At 39.1% G+C, this 21,512-nt stretch overlaps 1 protein-coding gene across 1 annotated transcript; it reads left to right on the forward strand.

Annotated features, from left to right (window-relative positions):
* The first annotated feature begins 2,736 nt into the window (after positions 1-2,736).
* On the forward strand, positions 2,737-7,920 carry LOC134090080 (B-cell receptor CD22-like). The gene is made up of 11 exons (XM_062544229.1): positions 2,737-2,769; positions 3,015-3,083; positions 3,383-3,748; positions 4,053-4,286; positions 4,543-4,632; positions 4,868-5,134; positions 5,223-5,489; positions 5,639-5,893; positions 6,619-6,703; positions 6,803-6,860; positions 7,028-7,920. Exons 2-11 carry the CDS (start codon positions 3,026-3,028, stop codon positions 7,070-7,072), a joined length of 1,725 nt encoding a protein of 574 aa, XP_062400213.1. The 5' UTR covers positions 2,737-2,769; positions 3,015-3,025; the 3' UTR covers positions 7,073-7,920.
* The last annotated feature ends 13,592 nt before the right edge of the window (positions 7,921-21,512 follow it).

Genomic DNA, 21,512 nt, shown 5'->3' on the forward strand with positions numbered 1-21,512 from the left:
TGATTATTGTTTGTATATTTATTTCAAAATAGTCAGATTTTACAGAAAGTATCATTATTGACTGATTGATTGCCTTGTACCTTCATTTATCCATAGCCTTAACCAACAGAGACATCATGTACCTCTATGGTAAATGGGGGTCTATGGTCTTGAGCATCTGTTTATCTTTGTGCAGCCCTTTTGTCAATACTGCCTCATGACAAGGCAGTAGGCTAGTGCTGTTCTACCAGTGAATAATTAGCTGCTCAACAAATTAAATAGCCTTTCCATTATACCGTGTGCCTTTCCTGCAGCTGAAAACTAGCCTGGCAAACCAAACTATATTTTTTGCCGCTAGGGTGCGTCTAGATTTCTAGGCTAGCTAGCTTCTTTTTGCAATGATAACTGATAGCGTAAACATAGACCACTGATAATAAGTGTGGAGCAAAAGTGAAGAATCTTTTCGTGGAGAGCTACATTGAGCTACTTGGTTGATAAAGGCTGTATTGAGCTGGCCGATGGCTGTTGGGTGGAGGGTCATATGGACTTTTCCAGAACATCCTGATTGACAGTCAGGCCCTTGGATAAGGATACATACCCTTCTTTAGTCTGTGTGCATGCAGTAGTAGTCCCATCTGACACCGTTAGCCTAGCTTAGCACAATTAAAGGGAATACAAGAGCTATCTTAAATGGCTCCCTTTTAGTTATAGGCTAACTATGCTAACTGGTGAAACACTCCAGTGAATTGATTAAAAACAATAACTTTGATTTGTACTACTTAGAACAAATGGCACATCACAAGCAGAGATTTTAACTAACACAAGACTAAGACATGAAACATGAAGTATAACATAATAACATGGGTGTATACTTCAAAGGACACACTTGTGAGAGGCTATGTCACTATACCTTTGTCATCGTCAATTGACATGAAATGAAAGTACTGCTCAATAAATACGGAGCTGCATAATGAAGGGGATGAACTCTAAAAATGTTACAGCGAAAGTCTTACAATGAAACAGACTGCAGCCAGAATTAACTCAAGTCTCACTCTGACTCATATCAAGAGAGGAACAACTCGAGTTTCAGCACAAATTCACATTTTCAGCTCACTCTATCCAAGGGTTGATGAACCCTTTACAGTACATTGAGACAGTACATTACAGTAACCACACACAAGTTTCCAAGGCACTAAAAATAGACAATATGTCCAGGTCAACAAGTATCTGTAGGTTCAGCCCTGACACTTTAATGTGCATGGGCAAGTTTAGTGTCATGTGCGTTCACACAGATTACACCCTGCTCTTAGAAAGGCATGTGGAAACAGTTTGTAAGTATGCACTTTATGTACAGTATGCATGCATATGTGCAGTATGTATGTTTGGTCTATATACATAATGTCCTTGTGTCTATTTATCTCTGTGTATGTATTGAATTAGAACAGCTAAAGTGTGATCTAATGGCAGGGATGCCGCTAGAAACGTTGGGTTATATGAAAAAAAAATTCATTTTGAACCCTAATGCTTGGGAGACATACCCTCTCAGTTGAAAAAAAGAGGAAAAGTATTTTTTATCTTCATTTTATCTCACACCTGGCTGACCTGAGGAGACGTCTGTGTTTGGTGCACAACATGTACGAATATTACTGATCCCTTTTAACATCTATTAGCGTAAAACCACACACATTTCCGAAGTGCTAAGAAGCGCTCTGTCTTCTCGCCAAGTATCTGACATTTCTACTTCCCTAGGAGACTGCTGTACGTCTGTGTTTGGTGCACAACATGTACAAATATTACTGATCTCTTTTAACCTCTATTAGCATAAAACCACACACATTTCCAAAGTGCCCTGTCTTCTTGCCAAGTATCTGACATTTCTACTTCACTAAGTGGCTGTGGGGTCCACCCTAACACTCTCATTTTCTAGTGTCTTGAGTTTGGGCCCTATGCTTAGCAAGGCGTGTAAACAGTTTATAGGTCTGCACTTTATTACTGTAACTGTATGCATGCATGTGCAGCATGTGAAAGTATGTGTGCATGTATGCATGTGTTTGTGTGTGTGTGTGTGTGTGTGTGTGTGTGTGTGTGTGTGTGTGTGTGTGTGTTTGTATGTGTGTGTGTTTAAACAGAGCCCTACTGAGATTGCGGTGCAGCGTGAGTGTGTGTGTGTGTGTGTGTGTGTGTGTGTGTGTTTTGGGGAGGGGGGGTTGCTGGCTTTTGGGAGGCCTCTTCCTTTATAAATGCACGTATGTACTGTATGTATACTGCATTTATATGGTGTCGGTTGTGTAGTGGTTAGGATACTTGACTTCCAAATGGAACACGATAACATTATGAGTTGGATCCCAGCGGTGACCACTTTTGTACCCTTGATCAAGATGCTTAACCTGGAGTTGCTCCTTGTCCCTGTAATTAGTTCACTGTAAGTTGCTCTAAGTAAGTCATCTAAAGAACAGTAAATTAAAGTCAATGTAAATAATGTACACGTTTGTCACTCCTGAATGGCTGGCCTGCAGAACTGAGGAGGCTGTTGTGTATGTCTGGGCTCTGCGGCACAACGTGTAAAGCCCCCACCCAACCTCGTAACGTTACGCGCCGATGACAGCGTGTTGGGCACAGCTGAGAAAAAGAGGAAACGCTCTCGATTCAGGCCATTATGGCACCTCCCCTCCTCTCCCCTCGCTGGCCTCGACCACAACTTGAAATCTTCACACTCAGCGACATCAACCCCCAGCAGTGCGCGTGTGTTCTGAGAAAGCAGAAGTGTCTCCTCTGCTGCTGCTGCTGCTGGTAAGTACATGCACGATGCATTTGGATTATAGTCAACTTTCTTGCTGTTTTTTTCTTTTCTTCGTTGTTGAGACACAGTGAACTACTTTAACATCAGCTCTCACATGAGTTGACGTGTGATGGCAAAAGGGGGAAATAAACAGGGATCTTCTTAGTGTGTTTTTACACTTTTTACACCTGAGGGATCAGATGTTTATACTTTTTATCCATATTTAATTTTTATTTTTTTTGTATACATTTCTTAGGTTTTATAATCATGCATGGATCTGTCATCATGCATGTCAACTCACTGGTATGCATGATATTCCTATCAGGTATGAAATATATGTAGTATGTTGTATTGTGTATGCATTCAGAAGTGCATTCTGTTGATTTGAAAATTTCCCTCTGGAAAATATTGAAATTGCCGTCCTATCACTTTGAATGATTACTCACCGTGTACAAACTCATCCAGTTAAGAATACTTTTTCTCCAATCAGAAATCAATACATAGTTAGACCACACCTAACCGTTGCATAAAACACTGTTATAAGCAACAATAGAAAGCTGTGTGTCATAAGTTTCCTTCCTTTGATGATGTTTCTGATATGATTTTTTTTTCTTCTGATGACAGTGATCCCAGGCGTTTGGAGTCAGGACCTCTACTCTGTGACCTACCCCTCTAAGAGTGTCTGTGCTTTAGAGAACTCCTCGGTAACCCTTCGCTGCTCTTACAACGATGGACCTTACGGTACCAAAACAGGCTACTGGTATAAAGAGAGGATCCTTAATGGGGACCCAAAGGATCTGAGACAGACACCAGAGTACAAAGATCGAGTGTGGATGCCTCGTTCCGAGAATGGCTGTGGTCTTAACATACGAGCAATTAGAGATAGTGACTCTGGTGTTTACTATTACGGATTTAAAGCATGGGAATATAGACAGACAACAACAGCATGGATTCACGGCTCGCCCGGGACTAATGTCACTGTCTTGAAAGGTGAGGAAGAAACTTCCTTTTGAATGAAATAATTAGTTATTCACAGCTGCACATACTGCACCTTGACCGGGACAACAAGGCCGCACTCCCCCTTAGGACAATTGTATTACCCTATCCCACCCATAGCATCTATTTATTTTTGTTAATGTGCATACTGTATTTATTCTTAGCCTTTATATTCCTACTGTTTTTTCTATGTTATTGTTGAGTGTTGCACTTGAGAGTAAAGATTAACCGGAGTCAAATTCCTTGTATGTTTACGCAAACCTGGCCTATAAAGCTGATTCCGATTCTTTCCCCTCAGAGGTTCAGCTGGAGGTGGATCGTACGTCAGTCACACAAAGGATAAAGATAACCTGCGCCACGTCCTGTAGGCTGCCCGCTACTGCTTACTACCTCTGGTACAGGAATGGAAAATATCTAAAGTACACTGAGGAGCCTTCCACTTACATAGACTCAGCCAGTGACTCTGGGAGTAAGGGTAGTTACCGGTGTGTGGTCCAAGCTGGTGGCTATAGACTGACATCTTCTGATGTGTGTGAGTGTTGCTCTTTCTTGCGGTTTAGTCTTGAGCATTTGAAATAGAGCAGTTTTGATGTACAGTATGTACATACCAAGGGGAAGATTTGTATGATAATATACATTACATAATAAGGGATTTGTCTCAAGTTTCTGTAGTATCACAGAGGTGAAAGCTATTCCATCTGGCACATATGATCAGTCTGAAGTGCACTGTCTATAGTTGATTGAACGTTTGCATTAGCCTATACTGTATGTCTCTGATGGCACTGCAGGTGTTTCTGGCCCGGACTGCTGGGGCAAGGCACCTAACCCCTCACTGCTCCCCAAGCGCCGCTGGTTGGGCAGGCAGCTCACTGCTCTGGGTTAGTGTGTGATTCACCTCACTGTGTGTGTGCTGTGTGTGTTCACTAATTTGGTTAAATTGGGTTAAATGCAGAGAAACGAATTTCCCTCACGGGATCAAAAAAGTATATATTCTATTCTATTCTATTCTATACCCACGGCTGTGGTTTGATCAAACTAGGCCTACAATAAATATATTATGTATTGTATATTGTAAGTGAAACAAGTTTGCTAAATAATTCTTATTTCATGCAGATGCACCAAGAAATGTCTCAGTATCACTGAGTCTTTCTGGTTATATCATGGAAGGAAGATCCATGACTTTGACTTGCAACAGTGATGCCAACCCACCAGCAACCTACACCTGGTATAGGGGGGAAGGGGGTGAAACCTTTTTCATGGAATCAGGACAGCAATGGAACATCAGTAACATCAGCTCAGAATTTAGCGGGCATTACCGCTGTAAAGCACAGAACAGTATTGGACACAATGATTCCAAACCATTTCTGCTGGACGTTTATTGTGGGTATTGTTTACTTGTAAACATCTCTCATAAAGCACTGTGTATCTGTTAGGAGGCTTATGAACCTTATCTCACTTTTCCAACTAGACGGCCCAAAGAACACGTCTGTATTAATCACTCCTTCTGGTGACATAGTGGAGGGTGATTCAGTGACTCTGACCTGCAGCAGTGATGCCAACCCACCAGTGCACAGCTACACCTGGTACAAGATCAGCAGAGTCAACGCTTCATTAGGATCAGAGCAGAAACACTTCATGACCAACATCAGCTCTGGAGACATGGGCCAGTACTACTGTGAAGTGGCAAACACAGTTGGAACCAGTAACTCTGCAGTGCAACTTGTGAATGTTTTCTGTGAGTATAGACACATTATTTGTCCTTACATTGAAATGTGTCTGAACTTAAATATATTTTAATCAAAATATATGACCTAACCCACCATGATTTCTCACCCTGTAGGCTATTTTCTTTTTTCAACTTTCATCTTTTTTTTTTTCAACTAGATTCCCCCAAGAACACAAGCGTGATTGTTAGTTCCTCAGGTGAGGGGAGATCAGTGACTCTCACCTGTACGGCTGACGCCAACCCCCCAGTACACACATACTCCTGGTACAGGAAGACCAGCAGTGGTTCTGTTCTGATGGACACAGGGAATAGCAGCAGCTATACTGGGGTCTCAGATGGTGATAGTTACTATTGTGCAGTACACAATGAATATGGCTCTCATAACTCCTCTGAAATTGAAGTGTCTTTCACAGGTAATGTTTTTACATTGTTATAACATTACAATTAACATAAGTAATGCATTTACTTAAAGCAACACTGAAGAGTTTTTTATACCTGAAAATAATGTTTCCAAAATCATTTCAGTGGTTCATCAACTCATAAAAGGGTGAACATCACTCCCTCTATCGGCTATAACCACACTATGGAAGTTTGGGTAGCGATTGGGTAGCCAGATCGGGTAGTGGATCTGTAGGTCAAAGAAATGAGACATACGAAACTACAAATCTGACTTGCTTCGATGTCGCTATACACCATACTTTCGCAAAATCATGCAATATACTCTACCTTGTTTGTGGACATTGTTATGTGCTTGATAAACAACAGCATGCTTGCGACAGAGGAAAAAGGCTTCAGTGTTGCTTTAAAATGTTTATTCTTAGTCATTTGGACATTCACATAAAGGCCTGTGTAAATATTGAAGTTGACTTGATTTTAATATCATTATTACTGCTCATACTGTAATGTAACTCTAAGGAAAACAGTGTACTGTAATTGACGATACAGAAGCCCTGAAATATACAGTATGTGTTTGTTTAGTACATGCACGTGTGTGTGTGTGTGTGTGTGTGTGTGTGTGTGTGTGTGTGTGTGTGTGTGTGTGTGTGTGTGTGTGTGTGTGTGTGTGTGTGTGTGTGTGTGTGTGTGTGTGTGTGGGCGCATGCACGAAAAAATTGACAGATGTTTTCTTGCTATGCAGACATAAATCCGAAGTCTGGACTATTTGTAGCTCTGAGGATCATTCCGTTTGTGCCGATGATAGCGGTGCTTGTGTTGGTGTGCAGGTGAGTGCAGCACAATCATTGGATTTGTTGTGTGGAATGTACCCAATTACATTCTTGTACTAAACCCATTTAATGTTGTACATTTCTGTTGTTCTAAAGAACATGCAAAGGTGTATACATCATCAAGAACACAAGCACAGTGGTGGATGACAGAAAGGTGTGTTGGTTAGCTGTTGGTTAATGACACTCCAGCAGAGTTGTGCATTCATACTATAGGCCTCTGATTACATCATATTAATTTGATTTGAAGAGTATGGCTTGCTCTTAATCCACAATTATTTTTGTACATTCCATTTGTCTTTATTTCTGTCTCAAAACCTCTAGGGGGAAGACCCCAGTGCTGTGTATGAAGACGTTTCTGCACTTTGATTATTCCACATTCCATCCTGTCATGTTCCAATCAGTGAGTGAATGAGCATGGAGAATGATGTTCAGTTGTTTTTTTATGTCACATGGTGGTTATTCATGTAGTGTATGTCACCCCATGGTTGCCATTTTTTATATTTTCTGCACAAAAACAAATCCCCACTGTAGCATTACTTTCTGTTATAGTGTCACTTACAATTTGAGTTGCTTTGATAACAACCCCAAAACCTTGAGTCTTCGCCAGTAATGTTCACAATGGTGAATGTTGAAGGTGTAATTGGATAGAGGGCTACATCAACGATAAAGAAGCTTAACAATGGTCCAAACATCTTGCTTTATTTTGGCAAACCACGGCTGGCGTCATTGGTAAGAACTGCAGTCTGGTACACAGCAACTCATTAGTTGCTTCACTCAAAGCAATTTTCCAAACTTCCTCCCACCTTAGCCGTGTTTGCACAGAAATCATTAAAAATGGCGGCAACATTATTTCATTTCGTATGCTATGTAGCTTCTATTGGTGAATGATGGCTGTGCTGGTGTTGGTGATTGTAATTTTAGTCTTTTGGATGTTTACTTGTGCACAAACCTTCAGGCTGTGCATTTCACAACCCTGTTAACAAACAATTTGCCAGTGAATAAGCAAAGCCGAAGGTATAGTTAGCCTCAGCAAGAGACTAATTTTGAACATAGACAGAATGAATTAATTCTGTCCTTTTTTTAAGTGGCATTTTACAAACTTGCTGTGCTTCCTGTATGCGGTTTCATGAATAATTCTTGTTGTCGATGATGCGTGTGCATGTGTTTGTGTTTTTATTAGAGTTGTGTCTCAAATGCATACCTTGTACCATATAAAGGATAGTACATTTTATACAACAATTTGGTCTAGTTCATTCATTTCTGATTGGATGAGAGGTATTCCAGAAATGGGATATGCCAGGACTCAAGCTCTTCACTGTTAAATCACTCCGACCGGCATTAAAGTTCCATGAATTCAGAACAAGAGAGCAGCTATTTAATTACTTCATTTCATTACATTTGACAGTCATTGAGAAATCTTTGACAAATTGGATGGCCATGGTCTTTTGGACCTCAGATGGCACTGCATTAAAACCTCATTGCCTATTAGCACAGTTTGATGCTCCATTAACAAATGAACAAATGCTAATGTAAACTCTACAATGCAAAGAATGAATCCCATGTAGACATGATACAGAATTGCCACCATCTTCTCTGGGCCTGACCTGCATTTTAAAGTGGGCTGAGGTAACGTGGAAAATGGTCCTGTGGATAGACCAATCAAAATGGGTCATTCTTTATGGAAATCATGGACTCTGTTGGCCTGGCCACGCCTTTCAGGGAGATACTAATCTGGAACGCCATAGTTCACTAACACCCACATCGGTCGACAGATTACCTGCTGACTCAGACGAGAGGGGATATAGTATATTAGGCCTACTGTATACAGTATTGCATTTATCCCAATCCGTGAATTAGTGAACAGCACCGTGAGGAGAAGCACTCACTAACCCGGAGCAGTGAGCTGCTTGCTCAACAGCGGCGTTCGGGGAGTAGTGAGGGCTTAGGTTAGCTCAAGGGCACTTCAGCCGTGAATGTGGGCGTGCAGGAGAGCAACCACTTTTTGATAGTCAAATCCAATGGAGGCTAATGGAAGGGGCGGGACTTAGGCTCCCTATAGATTCACTCTGCACCAAATGAATGGTGCATATTATTTTTGTGGACAATACCGTAAACTAATCCACCAATAGAATTAATTGGGTATGTGCTGATTGGCTAAAAAGGTGTCTTTCATTTGCAGGCATAACAGGCAGACACCTGACTGTGATTGGCCATGTTACGTATGGAAAGAGGCGTTCAAGAGGTGTTCAAACACCATCTCTAGAATAAAATCTTGCTGCCAAAGGAATAAACTTCAGAATATGCACATCTCCTCACCAAAGGCCTGGTTGACCATGACATTGACACATTGACACATGACATTTTCCAAATCTCCATAGGGGTCTTTAGAGTAGATACAAAACTACTGTTTGGCATCTTTTTAGGACACTGCCCTAACTTACCCTTTGCCATCATCAATTGAATTACAACTTGAGTATCAACTGATCAGTGATTAGGAAGCTGTACGTCTGATGTCAAAGGGAATGAACACACAAAATTGTTCTTACATCGAAATAGACAGCAACCTGAATGCACCCAAGTCACTCATATCAAGAGAGGAACAAGTTATCAAGGAAGAACATATCAAGTTTCAGTGCAAATTCACACTTTCATCTCAGTATCCGAGGGTTGATGAACCCATATTGCTGTAACATATATCATCACACAAGTTTCAGAAGTGCTAAAAACAGTTGATATTTCCACGTCAGCAAGTGGTTGTGGGTCCTGCCCTGACCCTGTTATGTACATTTGCAAGTTTATCATGTGTTTTCACACAGATGACGCCCTGGATGTGGGAACAGCTTGTATGTGTGCACTTAATGTGCAGCATGCATGCTTGTGTTTGCAGTAGAAATGTATGCGTAAGCCTTTTACAATAGCATTTTCAAGGGGAACTCTGGCCCTATTTAACATACACGTAGGGCTCTGGTGCTCGAGGTCACTGAGTACAGTCAGTAGGAGAAACTAAAAGAACAATGCTACATACGTACAGTAGCTTTACTGTAGCCAGCACGACCAGGCAGTAACGAAGCAATGTTTTGGGGGCATCTTTTATTTGTTTTTTGTTTAGTTTGTACCTCTCAAAATGACTCAAAATGTCATTACAACGCTGTCCAACATCAACAGGTTCCAGCAGGAGACAATACAATGCATGTTTAACTAAGTAATTGTGAAGTAAGCTATAAAAGTTTAGATCTAGTGCTAGGACTTTCCAGTGAAGTGACTGAAGGAAACAGAAGTATGTGAATTGTGACTGCCTTTGTGTTTGTGAAAGTATCTCACACTGTGGCATAATTTAAAAAGTCCACAAATAAAACCTGCAGTAACATCGCTTCCTGTTGACCAGACTGAGTGAATGAACACTCTGTTCCCCTCCTCCACCGTCTGAAGTGTTGAACTGCCCTGTTCACTGTGGTTAGAGTTGTGAGCCATGTTCTCTTCACCACAAACTAATAGAAATTGAGGAAGCACAGACATCACCAGCTCAGCTCCAATAAATAAGAACACCGCGTCCTCACAGACTTTAGGCCTAACAAAACATGTACAACTAATTACATTAATTATTCCTCAATTACAAGCTAAGACTTATAAAAGTGAAAATATGAATGCTAGGAACTCAGAGGGCAGAATTTTTATTTTTTTTTCCAAAAATGATTTGTTCAGTCAGTCTTAAAAAACTAGACGCACACAGTGAAGCTAAAAGTGCTAATTAGTACATACATGCTGCTGTCCCACTTGTGCTCAGCAATGCTAAACACATGAGATGGTGTTGTATGAAATAATGGAACAAGACGAGACATTGATGGAAATCATTGACAAGAGTACAATCATCAAAATCTCCAAGCCACGTCAATAATAAAGGAAAAGAGACGTGATGACGAAGGCATTTCCTTTGGGTATGAACATTCACAATAGACAACTTCCTTTTGGGCCACTGTCCCAATAGTGGGCTGGTGGTTGACTGAGGAAGACCTGTGAGAGAGCTTGATGAGACGGGAGGAGTGCTGGAGCTAAAGAGTCTTGAGTTCCACAGTCAGCAGTAGCCTGGCACGCCCTCCCAGTGCCGTAACACCTTCGACGTTGCTGTCGCTGGTCTGGTCAACTGCTAATCGGGAGGGATTTCTGAATTCCCCAAATTGAGAACCAATCAACTTTGAGCAGCTCCAACGGCTCTGGGTAGAGGCGTGTTCAAGGCAGAGGAAGGAGTGTTGTTATTGGTTTAAACTCGGCAAACCGCTTTCTGACATCGACCAGTAGCAAATCGAGGCACTTAAAGGAGGCGGGTCAACCAAGCGCTTGGAGAAACCGCTTACTCACAGGCTCTTGGTCAGACTAAAGTCTCGCAGAGCCGTTCAAGTGGATGGCAATCAGGCTAAGTCAGCAGCATCTTTAGCTCCGTACCACACAACTTTAGCTGAGCGACTCTCATGATGACGGCCATTTTGGGGGTGAAAAAGTGCAGTGAATTAGTTTGCTCTTTATGTACAGTATGTGATGTTCTAAAGTTCTGTGTGATTTATTTACGGTCATTTGGGGGTGAAACAGTGCCGTGAGTGAACTACTATGTCTGTTCTGTAGTGTTTATGGTGTTCTAAAGTTCTATGGGATTTCTTCTACAAAATGTAGTAGGCTATTGTGCATAATGAATAAGTGACATTGCATAATGAAATGGCCATTTACAGTAAGTGACATTGAAATGGACATTTACAGTAAGTTCAGTGACTTACAATGACAGTGAATTGTACTAAGTTGTAACCTGCTCTGATGTTGAGGAAAGAGTGCAGTATTGCCAACTCAAGAGTTCGATATGAGAATCTAGTTGAAGGGAACTATTACGGCATGTCAGTTCAATAACTTGAAACTCCTTGGAGTTGCTCGCATGCTCTCTGACCAGAAACACGGCTCCTGCATAGCACTTCATGACCCCGGCCAGAGACTTGCTACACACTCTTTCCACTCACCTCTCTTCGAGGCAAATGTATACATGAACTCAAGAATTGAGGAAGCACACACTCTGTCTCCAACAGAAAAGGGAAAAGTCTCAAAGACAGGTCATATTCACAAGTACCGCGTACACAATTTGTGCAAAAGGCAAATTCATCCAATAGCACCCAAATCCTGATTATTATAGTGCATGAAAATGCACTATACTGTTCTTCCTAGGCTTCTTCTTATTACAGTGCATGAAAATGCACTGTACTGTTCTTCCTAGGCTTCTTCTTCTTATTACAGTGCATGAAAATGCACTGTACTGTTCTTCCTATTCTTAAACTTCATCTTCTTATTATTACAGTGCATGAAAATGCACTGTACTGTTATTCCAAAACTTCTTATTACAGTGCATGAAAATGCACTGTACTGTTATTCCAAGTCTTCTTATTACAGTGCATGAAAATGCACTGTACTGTTATCCCTAGGCTTCTTCTTCTTCTTCTTCTTCTTCTTCTACTACTTCTTATTATTACAGTGCATGAAAATGCACTGTACTGTTCTTCCTAGTCTTCAACTTCTTCTTATTATTCTTCTTCTAACGCACGCAATTCAGCTTCAACCGCTTCACGTAGAAACTCCATTCAAACTATGTCGCGTAGGTCTTACTTACGCGATGTGGGCAAAGTATTTTTCAACTTTGTAACTTTTATACTTTTTAAACTATTAGTTAAAAACTATTACAATTTCCCCCATAGACTTAACATTGCTCATTATGACATCACGGCAGCAATTAGAATCTTACTCCAGCTGGTCAGCCACCTGGGCACCAACTGTCAGTTTCTCTCAGGCAATCTCTCTGAAGACTACATATTCTGTTCCCCTGTATCCTCTGTGCACAACAGTATCAAAATAAGTCCTCCTAATTCCATCCAACTTTATATCCATTCATCTTCTTCAAACCATTCACTCATCCACCCATTCTAAACAGTCTGCCTATCAACATCAACTAGAGAATGTAATTCCAGGGAAATTACGAGTGCATGAAAATGCAAAAATGTATAGATACAGTAGATAATGTAGATATAGTTACTAAGGTGTAGCTAGGGTAAACATGGTGGTTGCATAGTTAAAAGAAAGCTGATAGTGTGAAGGTAGACAGTTTAAAGCTTAAACATTACAGTTCTAACTGAACTAATGATTTCTAGCAGTTATGCTAAAAATGTTAACTATGCTAGCAATGCTAACCAGGTTGATTAGCTAACTTAGCTAATCATTTCTAACAGTTATGCTAAAAATGCTAACAATGCTAACAATGTTAACAAGGTTGATTAGCTAACTTAGCTAATCATTTCTAACAGTTATGCTAAAAATGCTAACTATGCTAACAATGCTAATTATGCTAACCAGGTTGATTAGCTAACTTAGCTAATCATTTCTAGCAGTTATGCTAAAAATGCTAACAGTGCTAACCATGCTAACTGGCTAACTTGCTAGTGAGGACTTTTATTTTGAAACATTTGTTGATAGGGTATCTATGGTGGCCACGATCAGGAATAAAGAAGTTACTGTAGTAAAATCATGTTGGTTGCTATGGAAACTGTCATAAACGCTTCATTTTAATGGTTGCTATGTTGGTTGCTAGGTACATGGAGGTTTCATGTAGTTGACTGGAGGCATAGTTGATGATAACTGACAGTTGGAATGGTTGAACAGTTAAATAGTTGAGTAGTTTCAATGGTTAAACGATTTAATAGTGCATTATTGCAGTGAGGACTTTTATTTTGAAACAGTTGTGGACAGAGGAAGTAGGCCTAGTGAAACAGGATCTGTAGTCTTAATGAGATTGTATGCTTAAAGCCTGAGACAGAGAGAGCAGCAGGTGGCCGGCCACCTGGCATAAGATTCTAATTGCCCTATTATGATGTCATAATCACAATGTTAAGTCTATGGGAGAAATTTTAATAGTTTTTATTTAATAGTTCAAAAAGTATAAAAGTTACAAAGTTGAAAAATACAAAGCTGAAGTCACCTAAGTAAGACCTACGCAGCGCAGTTTGAACGAAGTTTCTACGTTAAACGGTTGAAGCTGAATTGCGCGCACAAAAACGTTAGAAGAAAAATAAAAATAACTAGAAATGCAATTCCAAGGAATTACCAGTGCATGAAAATGCAAAAAAAGATAGATAATGTAGATATGGTTACTAAGGTGTAGCTAGGGTAAACATGGTGGTTGCGTAGTTTACAGAGAGTTGATAGTGTGAAGGTAGACAGTTTGAAGCTGAAACATTCCAGTTCTAACTTAACTAATGATTTCTATTCATGTTAAAATGTTGATTAGCTAACTTAGCTAATGATTTCTAGCAGTAATGCTAAAAATGCTAACTATGCTAACAATGCTAGATTTGCTAACAATGCTAACCAGGTTGATTAGCTAACTTAGTTGATGATTTTTTGCAGTTATGCTAAAAATGCTAGCTATGCTAACCATGCTAACTAGCTAACTTGCTAGTGAGGACTTTTATTTTGAAACATTTGTTGCTAGGGTATCCATGGTGGGCACTATCAGGAAACAAGAAGTTACTGCAGTATAATCATGTTGGTTGCTATGGAAACGGTCATAAACGCTTAATTTTAATGGTTGCTATGTTGGTTGCTAGGTACATGGAGGTTTCATGTAGTTGACTGGAGGCATAGTTGATGATAACTGACAGTTGGAATGGTTGAACAGTTAAATAGTTGAGTAGTTTCAATGGTTAAATGATTTAATAGTGTATTATTGCAGTGAGGACTTTTATTTTGAAACAGTTGTGGACAGAAGAAACAGTTTAACAGGATATGTGTAGTCTTCAGAGAGATTGTATGCTTAAAGCCTGAGAGAAACTGACAGTTGGTGCCCAGGTGGCTGACCAGCTGGGGTAACATTCTAATTGCTGCCGTGATGTCATAATGAGCAATGTTAAGTCTATGGGGGAAATTGTAATAGTTTTTAACTAATAGTTTAAAAAGTATAAAAGTTACAAAGTTGAAAAATACAAAGCCCACATCGCGTAAGTAAGACCTACGCGACATAGTTTGAATGGAGTTTCTACGTTAAGCGGTTGAAGCTGAATTGCGTGCGTTAGAAGAAGAATAATAAGAAGAAGCAGAAGACCGAGGAAGAACAGTACAGTGCATTTTCATGCACTGTAATAAGAAGATATCGGATAACAGTAGAGTGCATTTTCATGCACTCTAATTAGACGTTCTACATTCAACTTTTAAACAATCTACTCTGTCTCAGGCTGGCTCTCTTAAGACTAGCCAGTTAAATTGATTACACCTGTATCTGTATCCACTACTCTCAGTAGAGAGCTGTGTCTCTCCATTCTACAAGAATATAAGGCACATTCCATTCAACATTCTATCCATTCATCTTCTTCAGACCATTCACTCATCCACCCATTCTAAACAGTCTGCCTATCAACATCAATTAGACGTTCTACATTCAACTTTTAAACAATCTACTCTGTCTCAGGCTGGCTCTCTTAAGACTAGCCAGTTAAATTGATTACACCTGTATCTGTATCCACTACTCTCAGTAGAGAGCTGTGTCTCTCCATTCTACAAGAATATAAGGCACATTCCATTCAACATTCTATCCATTCATCTTCTTCAGACCATTCACTCATCCACCCATTAAACTGTCTATCAACATCTATTAAACAATCTGTCTATCAACATCCATTAAACTCTCTGTCTATCAACATTAATTAGACTATCTACATTCAACTTTTTAATTATTTACTCTGTCTCAGGCTTTAAGAGTACACTCTGGCTCTCTTAAGACTAGCCAGTTAAATTGATTACACCTGTGTCAACTACTCTCAGAGAGCTGTATCAGTGTCTCTCTTAACAAGAATATAAGGCACATTCCATCCAACCTTCTATCCATTCATCTTCTTCAGACCATTCACTCATCCACCATTAAACTGTCAATCAATATCTATTAAACAATCTGCCTATCAACATCCACTAAACATTCTGTCTATCAACATTAATTAGACTATCTACATACAACTTTTAAAGTATTTACTGTGGGTCCCTCTCAAGCAGCGTTTATATGTCCTCCCTCGCTCCTCGATCCTCAATGATCTACATAAAGAAAGATAGAAGAAGGGCTAGACTATTCCATTGTTGCCGCTCCATCATTCTTTATGTAGATCAGTGAGGAGCGAGAGAGGACGCGTAAACGCTATGAGAGGCACCTTCTGTCTCAGGCTTTAAGCATACAATCTCATTAAGACTACAGATCCTGTTTCACTACTTCCTCTGTCCACAACTGTTTCAAAATAAAGGTCCTCACTGCAATAATACACTTTTAAACCATTTAACCATTGAAACTACTCAACTATTGAACTGTTCAACCATTCCAACTGTCAGTTATCATCCACTATGCCTCCAGTCAACTACATGAAACCTCCATGTACCTAGCAACCAACATAGCAACCATTAAAATTAAGTGTTTATGACTGTTTCCATAGCAACCAACATGATTATATTGCAGTAACTTCTTGTTTCCTGATAGTGGCCACTATGGATACCCTAGCAACAAATGTTTCAAAATAAAAGTCCTCACTAGCAAGTTAGCTAGTTAGCATGGTTAGCATAGTTAGCATAGTTAGCATTTTTAACATAACTGCAAAAAATCATCAACTAAGTTAGCTAATCAACCTGGTTAGCATTGTTAGCAAATTTAGCATTGTTAGCATAGTTAGCATTTTTAGCATTACTGCTAGAAATCATCGGTTAAGTTAGCTAATCAACCTGGTTAGCATTGTTAGTAAAGTTAGCATTGCTAGCATAATTAGCATTTTTAACGTAACTGCTAGAAATCATTAGCTAAGTTAGCTAATCAACATTTTAACATGAATAGAAATCATTAGTTAAGTTAGAACTGGAATGTTTCATCTTTAAACTGTCTACCTTCACACTATCAACTCTCTGTAAACTATGCAACCACCATGTTTACCCTAGCTACACCTTAGTAACCAAATCTACATTATCTATCTATTTTTGCAATTTCATGCACTGGTAATTCCTTGGAATTGCATTTCTAGTTCTTCTTCTAACGCACGCAATTCAGCTTCAACCGCTTAACGTAGAAACTTCATTCAAACTGTGTTACGAAGGTCTTGCTTAGGACATCAGCGCAATGTATTTTTTTACTTTGTAACTTTTATACTTTTTAAACTATAAATTAAAAACTATTAACAATTTCCCCATAGACTTAACATTGCTCATTATGACATCACGGCAGCAATTAGAATGTTACCCCAGCTGGTCAGCCACCTGGGCACCAACTGTCAGTTTCTCTCAGGCTCCTCTCTGAAGACTACATATTCTGTTCCCCTGTATCCTCTGCGCACAACAGTATCAAAATAAGTCCTCCTAATTCCATCCAACTTTATATCCATTCATCTTCTTCAAACCATTCACTCATCCACCCATTCTAAACAGTCTGCCTATCAACAACATCAATTAGACGCTCTACATTGAACTTTTAAACAATCTACTCTGTCTCAGGCTGGCTCTCTTAAGACTAGCCAGTTAAATTGATTACACCTGTATCTGTATCCACTACTCTCAGTAGAGAGCTGTGTCTCTCCATTCTACAAGAATATAAGGCACATTCCATCCAACCTTCTATCCATTCATCTTCTTCAGACCATTCACTCATCCACCCATTAAACTGTCAATCAATATCTATTAAACAATCTGCCTATCAACATCCATTAAACATTCTGTCTATCAACATTAATTAGACTATCTACATACAACTTTTAAAGTATTTACTGTGGGTCCCTCTCAAGCAGCGTTTATATGTCCTCCCTCGCTCCTCGATCCTCAATGATCTACATAAAGAAAGATAGAAGAAGGGCTAGACTATCCCATTGTTGCCGCTCCATTATTCTTCATGTAGATCAGTGAGGAGCGAGAGAGGACGCGTAAACGCTATGAGAGGCACCTTCTGTCTCAGGCTTTAAGCATACAATCTCATTAAGACTACAGATCCTGTTTCACTACTTCCTCTGTCCACAACTGTTTCAAAATAAAGGTCCTCACTGCAATAATACACTATTAAATCATTTAACCATTGAAACTACTCAACTATTGAACTGTTCAACCATTCCAACTGTCAGTTATCATCCACTATGCCTCCAGTCAACTACATGAAACCTCCATGTACCTAGCAACCAACATAGCAACCATTAAAATTAAGTGTTTATGACTGTTTCCATAGCAACCAACATGATTATACTGCAGTAACTTCTTGTTTCCTGATAGTGGCCACCATGGATACCCTAGCAACAAATGTTTCAAAATAAAAGTCCTCACTAGCAAGTTAGCTAGTTAGCATGGTTAGCATAGTTAGCATTGTTAGCATAGTTAGCATTTTTAGCATAACTGCAAAAAATCATCAACTAAGTTAGCTAATCAACCTGGTTAGCATTGTTAGCAAATTTAGCATAGTTAGCATTTTTAGCATTACTGCTAGAAATCATCGGTTAAGTTAGCTAATCAACCTGGTTAGCATTGTTAGTAAAGTTAGCATTGCTAGCATAATTAGCATTTTTAACGTAACTGCTAGAAATCATTAGCTAAGTTAGCTAATCAACATTTTAACATGAATAGAAATCATTAGTTAAGTTAGAACTGGAATGTTTCATCTTTAAACTGTCTACCTTCACACTATCAACTCTCTGTAAACTATGCAACCACCATGTTTACCCTAGGTACACCTTAGTAACCATATCTACATTATCTATCTATTTTTGCATTTTCATGCACTGGTAATTCCTTGGAATTGCATTTCTAGTTTTCTTTATTATTATTCCGCTGACAGCTTTTTCTAACCGCAATTTCTCTTCAACCGTTTAACTTAGAAACTTCATTCAAACTTTGTAACGTAGGTATTCTAATGGATCGGGTTGCTATGACTTTTCAACTTTGTAACTTTTATACTTTTTGAACTATAAATTAAAAACTATTAAAAATTTCCCCATAGACTTAACATTGGCCTCTATGACATCACAATCGGGTCGTTGAGCAATTAGAATCTTATGCCAGGTGGCCAGCCCCACCTGCAGCAGCCCTCTCTCTCTCAGGCTTTAAGCATACAATCTCTCTGTGAAGACTACATATCCTGTTAACTGTTTCCTCTGTCCACAACTGTTTCAAAATAAAAGTCCTCACTGCAATAATACACTATTAAATCATTTAACCACTGAAACTACTCAACTATTTAACTGTTCAACCATTCCAACTGTCATTTATCATCAACTATGCCTCCAGTCAACTAAATGAATTCTCCATGTACCTAGCAACCAACATAGCAACCATTAAAATTAAGCGTTTTTGACAGTTTCCATAGCAACCAACATGATTATACTTCAGTAACTTCTTTATTCTTGATAGTGGGCACCATGGATACCCTAGCAACTACTGTTTCAAAATAAAAGTCCTCACTAGCAAGTTAGCATTGTTAGTATGGTTAGCACAGTTAGCATTGTTAACATAGTTAGCATTTTTAGCATAACTGCTAAAAATGATTAGCTAAGTTAGCTCATCAACCTGGTTAGCATTGTTAGCATAGTTAGCATTGTTAACATAGTTAGCATTTTTAGCACAACTGCTAAAATGATTAGCTAAGTTAGCTAATCGACGTGGTTAGCATAGTTAGCAATGTTAGCATAGTTAGCATTTTTTAGCATTACTGCTAGAAATCATCAGCTAAGTTAACTTATCAACCTGGTTAGCATTGTTAGCATAGTTAACATTTTAGAATACCTGTTAGAAATTATTAGTTAAGTTAGAACAGGAATGTTTAAGCTTTAAAATGTCTACCTTAACACTATCAACTCTCTTTAAACTATGCAACCACCATGTTTACCCTAGCTACACCTTAGTAGCCATATCTACATTTTTTTGCATTTTCATGCACTGGTAATTCCTTGGAATTGCATTTCTAGTTAAACTTCTTCTTCTAACGCAGCCAATTCAGCTTTAACCGTTCAACGTAGAAACTTCATTCAAACGTTGTTGCGTAGGTCTTGCTCATGCCATGTCTGCTTTGTATTTTTCAACTTTGTAACTTTTATACTTTTTAAACTATGAATTAAAAAACAATTTCCCCATAGATTTAACATTGAGCTATTTCCCCATAGACTTAACATTGCTCATTATGACATCACGGCAGCAATTAGAATGTTACGCCAGGTGGCCAGTCCAGGTGCAGCAGCTCTCTCTCTCTCTCAGGCACACTGGCTCTCTTGAGACTACATTTTCTGTTCCCCTGTATCAACTGTATCAACATAAGTCTTCCTAATTCCATCCAACTTTCTATCCATTCATCTTCTTCAAACCATTCACTCATCCACCCATTCTAAACAGTCAACCTATCAACATCAATTAGACGATCTACATTCAACTTTTAAACAATCTACTCTGTCTCAGGCTTTAAGAGCACACCCTGGCTCTCTTAAGACTAGCCAGTTAAATTGATTACACCTGTATCTGTATCACTACTCTCAGTAGAGAGCTGTGTCTCTCCACTCTACAAGAATATAAGGCACATTCCATCCAACTTTCTATCCACTCATCTTCTTCAGACCATTCACTCATCCACCCATTAAACTGTCTATCAACATCTATTAAACAATCTGCCTATCAACATCCATTAAACTCTCTGTCTATCAACATTAATTAGACTATCTACATTCAACTTTTAAATTATTTACTCTGTCTCAGGCTTTAAGCATACACTAGCCAGTTAAATTGATTACACCTGTATCAACTACTCTCAGAGAGCTGTATCAGTGTCTCTCTTAACAAGAATATAAGGCACATTTCATCCAACCTTCTATCCATTCATCTTCTTCAGACCATTCACTCATCCATCCATTAAACTGTCAATTATCTATTAAACAATCTGCCTTTCAACATCCATTAAACATTCTGTCTATCAACATTAATTAGACTATCTACATACAACTTTTAAAGTATTTACTGTGGGTGCCTCTCAAGCAGCGTTTATATGTCCTCCCTCGCTCCTCGATCCTCAATGATCTACATAAAGAAAGATAGAAGAAGGGCTAGACTATCCCATTGTTGCCGCTCCATCATTCTTTATGTAGATCAGTGAGGATCGAGGAGGGAGAGAGGACGCGTAAACGCTATACGAGAGGCACCTTCTGTCTCAGGCTTTAAGAATACAATCTCATTAAGACTACAGATCCTGTTTCACTACTTCCTCTGTCCACAACTGTTTCAAAATAAAGGTCCTCACTGCAATAATACACTATTAAATCATTTAACCATTGTAACTACTCAACTATTTAACTGTTCAACCATTCCAACTGTCAGTTATCATCAACTATGCCTCCATTCAACTACATGAAACCTCCATGCACCTAGCAACCAACATAGCAACCATTAAAATTAAGTGTTTATGACCGTTTCCATAGCAACCAACTTGATTATACTGCAGTAACTTTATGTTTCCTGATAGTGGCCACCATGGATACCCTAGCAACAAATGTTTCAAAATAAAAGTCCTCACTAGTAAGTTAGCTAGTTAACATGGTTAGCGTTGTTACTATAACTGCTAGAAATAATCAACTAAGTTAACTAATCAACCTGGTTAGCATTGTTAGCAAAGTTAGCATTGTTAGCATAGTTAGCAATTTTAGCATAACTGCTAGAAATCAACAACTAAGTTAGCTAATCAACCTGGTTAGCATTGTTAATATAGTTAGCATTGCTAACACAGTTGGCATTTTTAACATAACTTTTAGAA

Source organism: Sardina pilchardus, chromosome 1 (genome assembly GCF_963854185.1).
Source record: "Sardina pilchardus chromosome 1, fSarPil1.1, whole genome shotgun sequence".
Taxonomy (NCBI): domain Eukaryota; kingdom Metazoa; phylum Chordata; class Actinopteri; order Clupeiformes; family Clupeidae; genus Sardina; species Sardina pilchardus.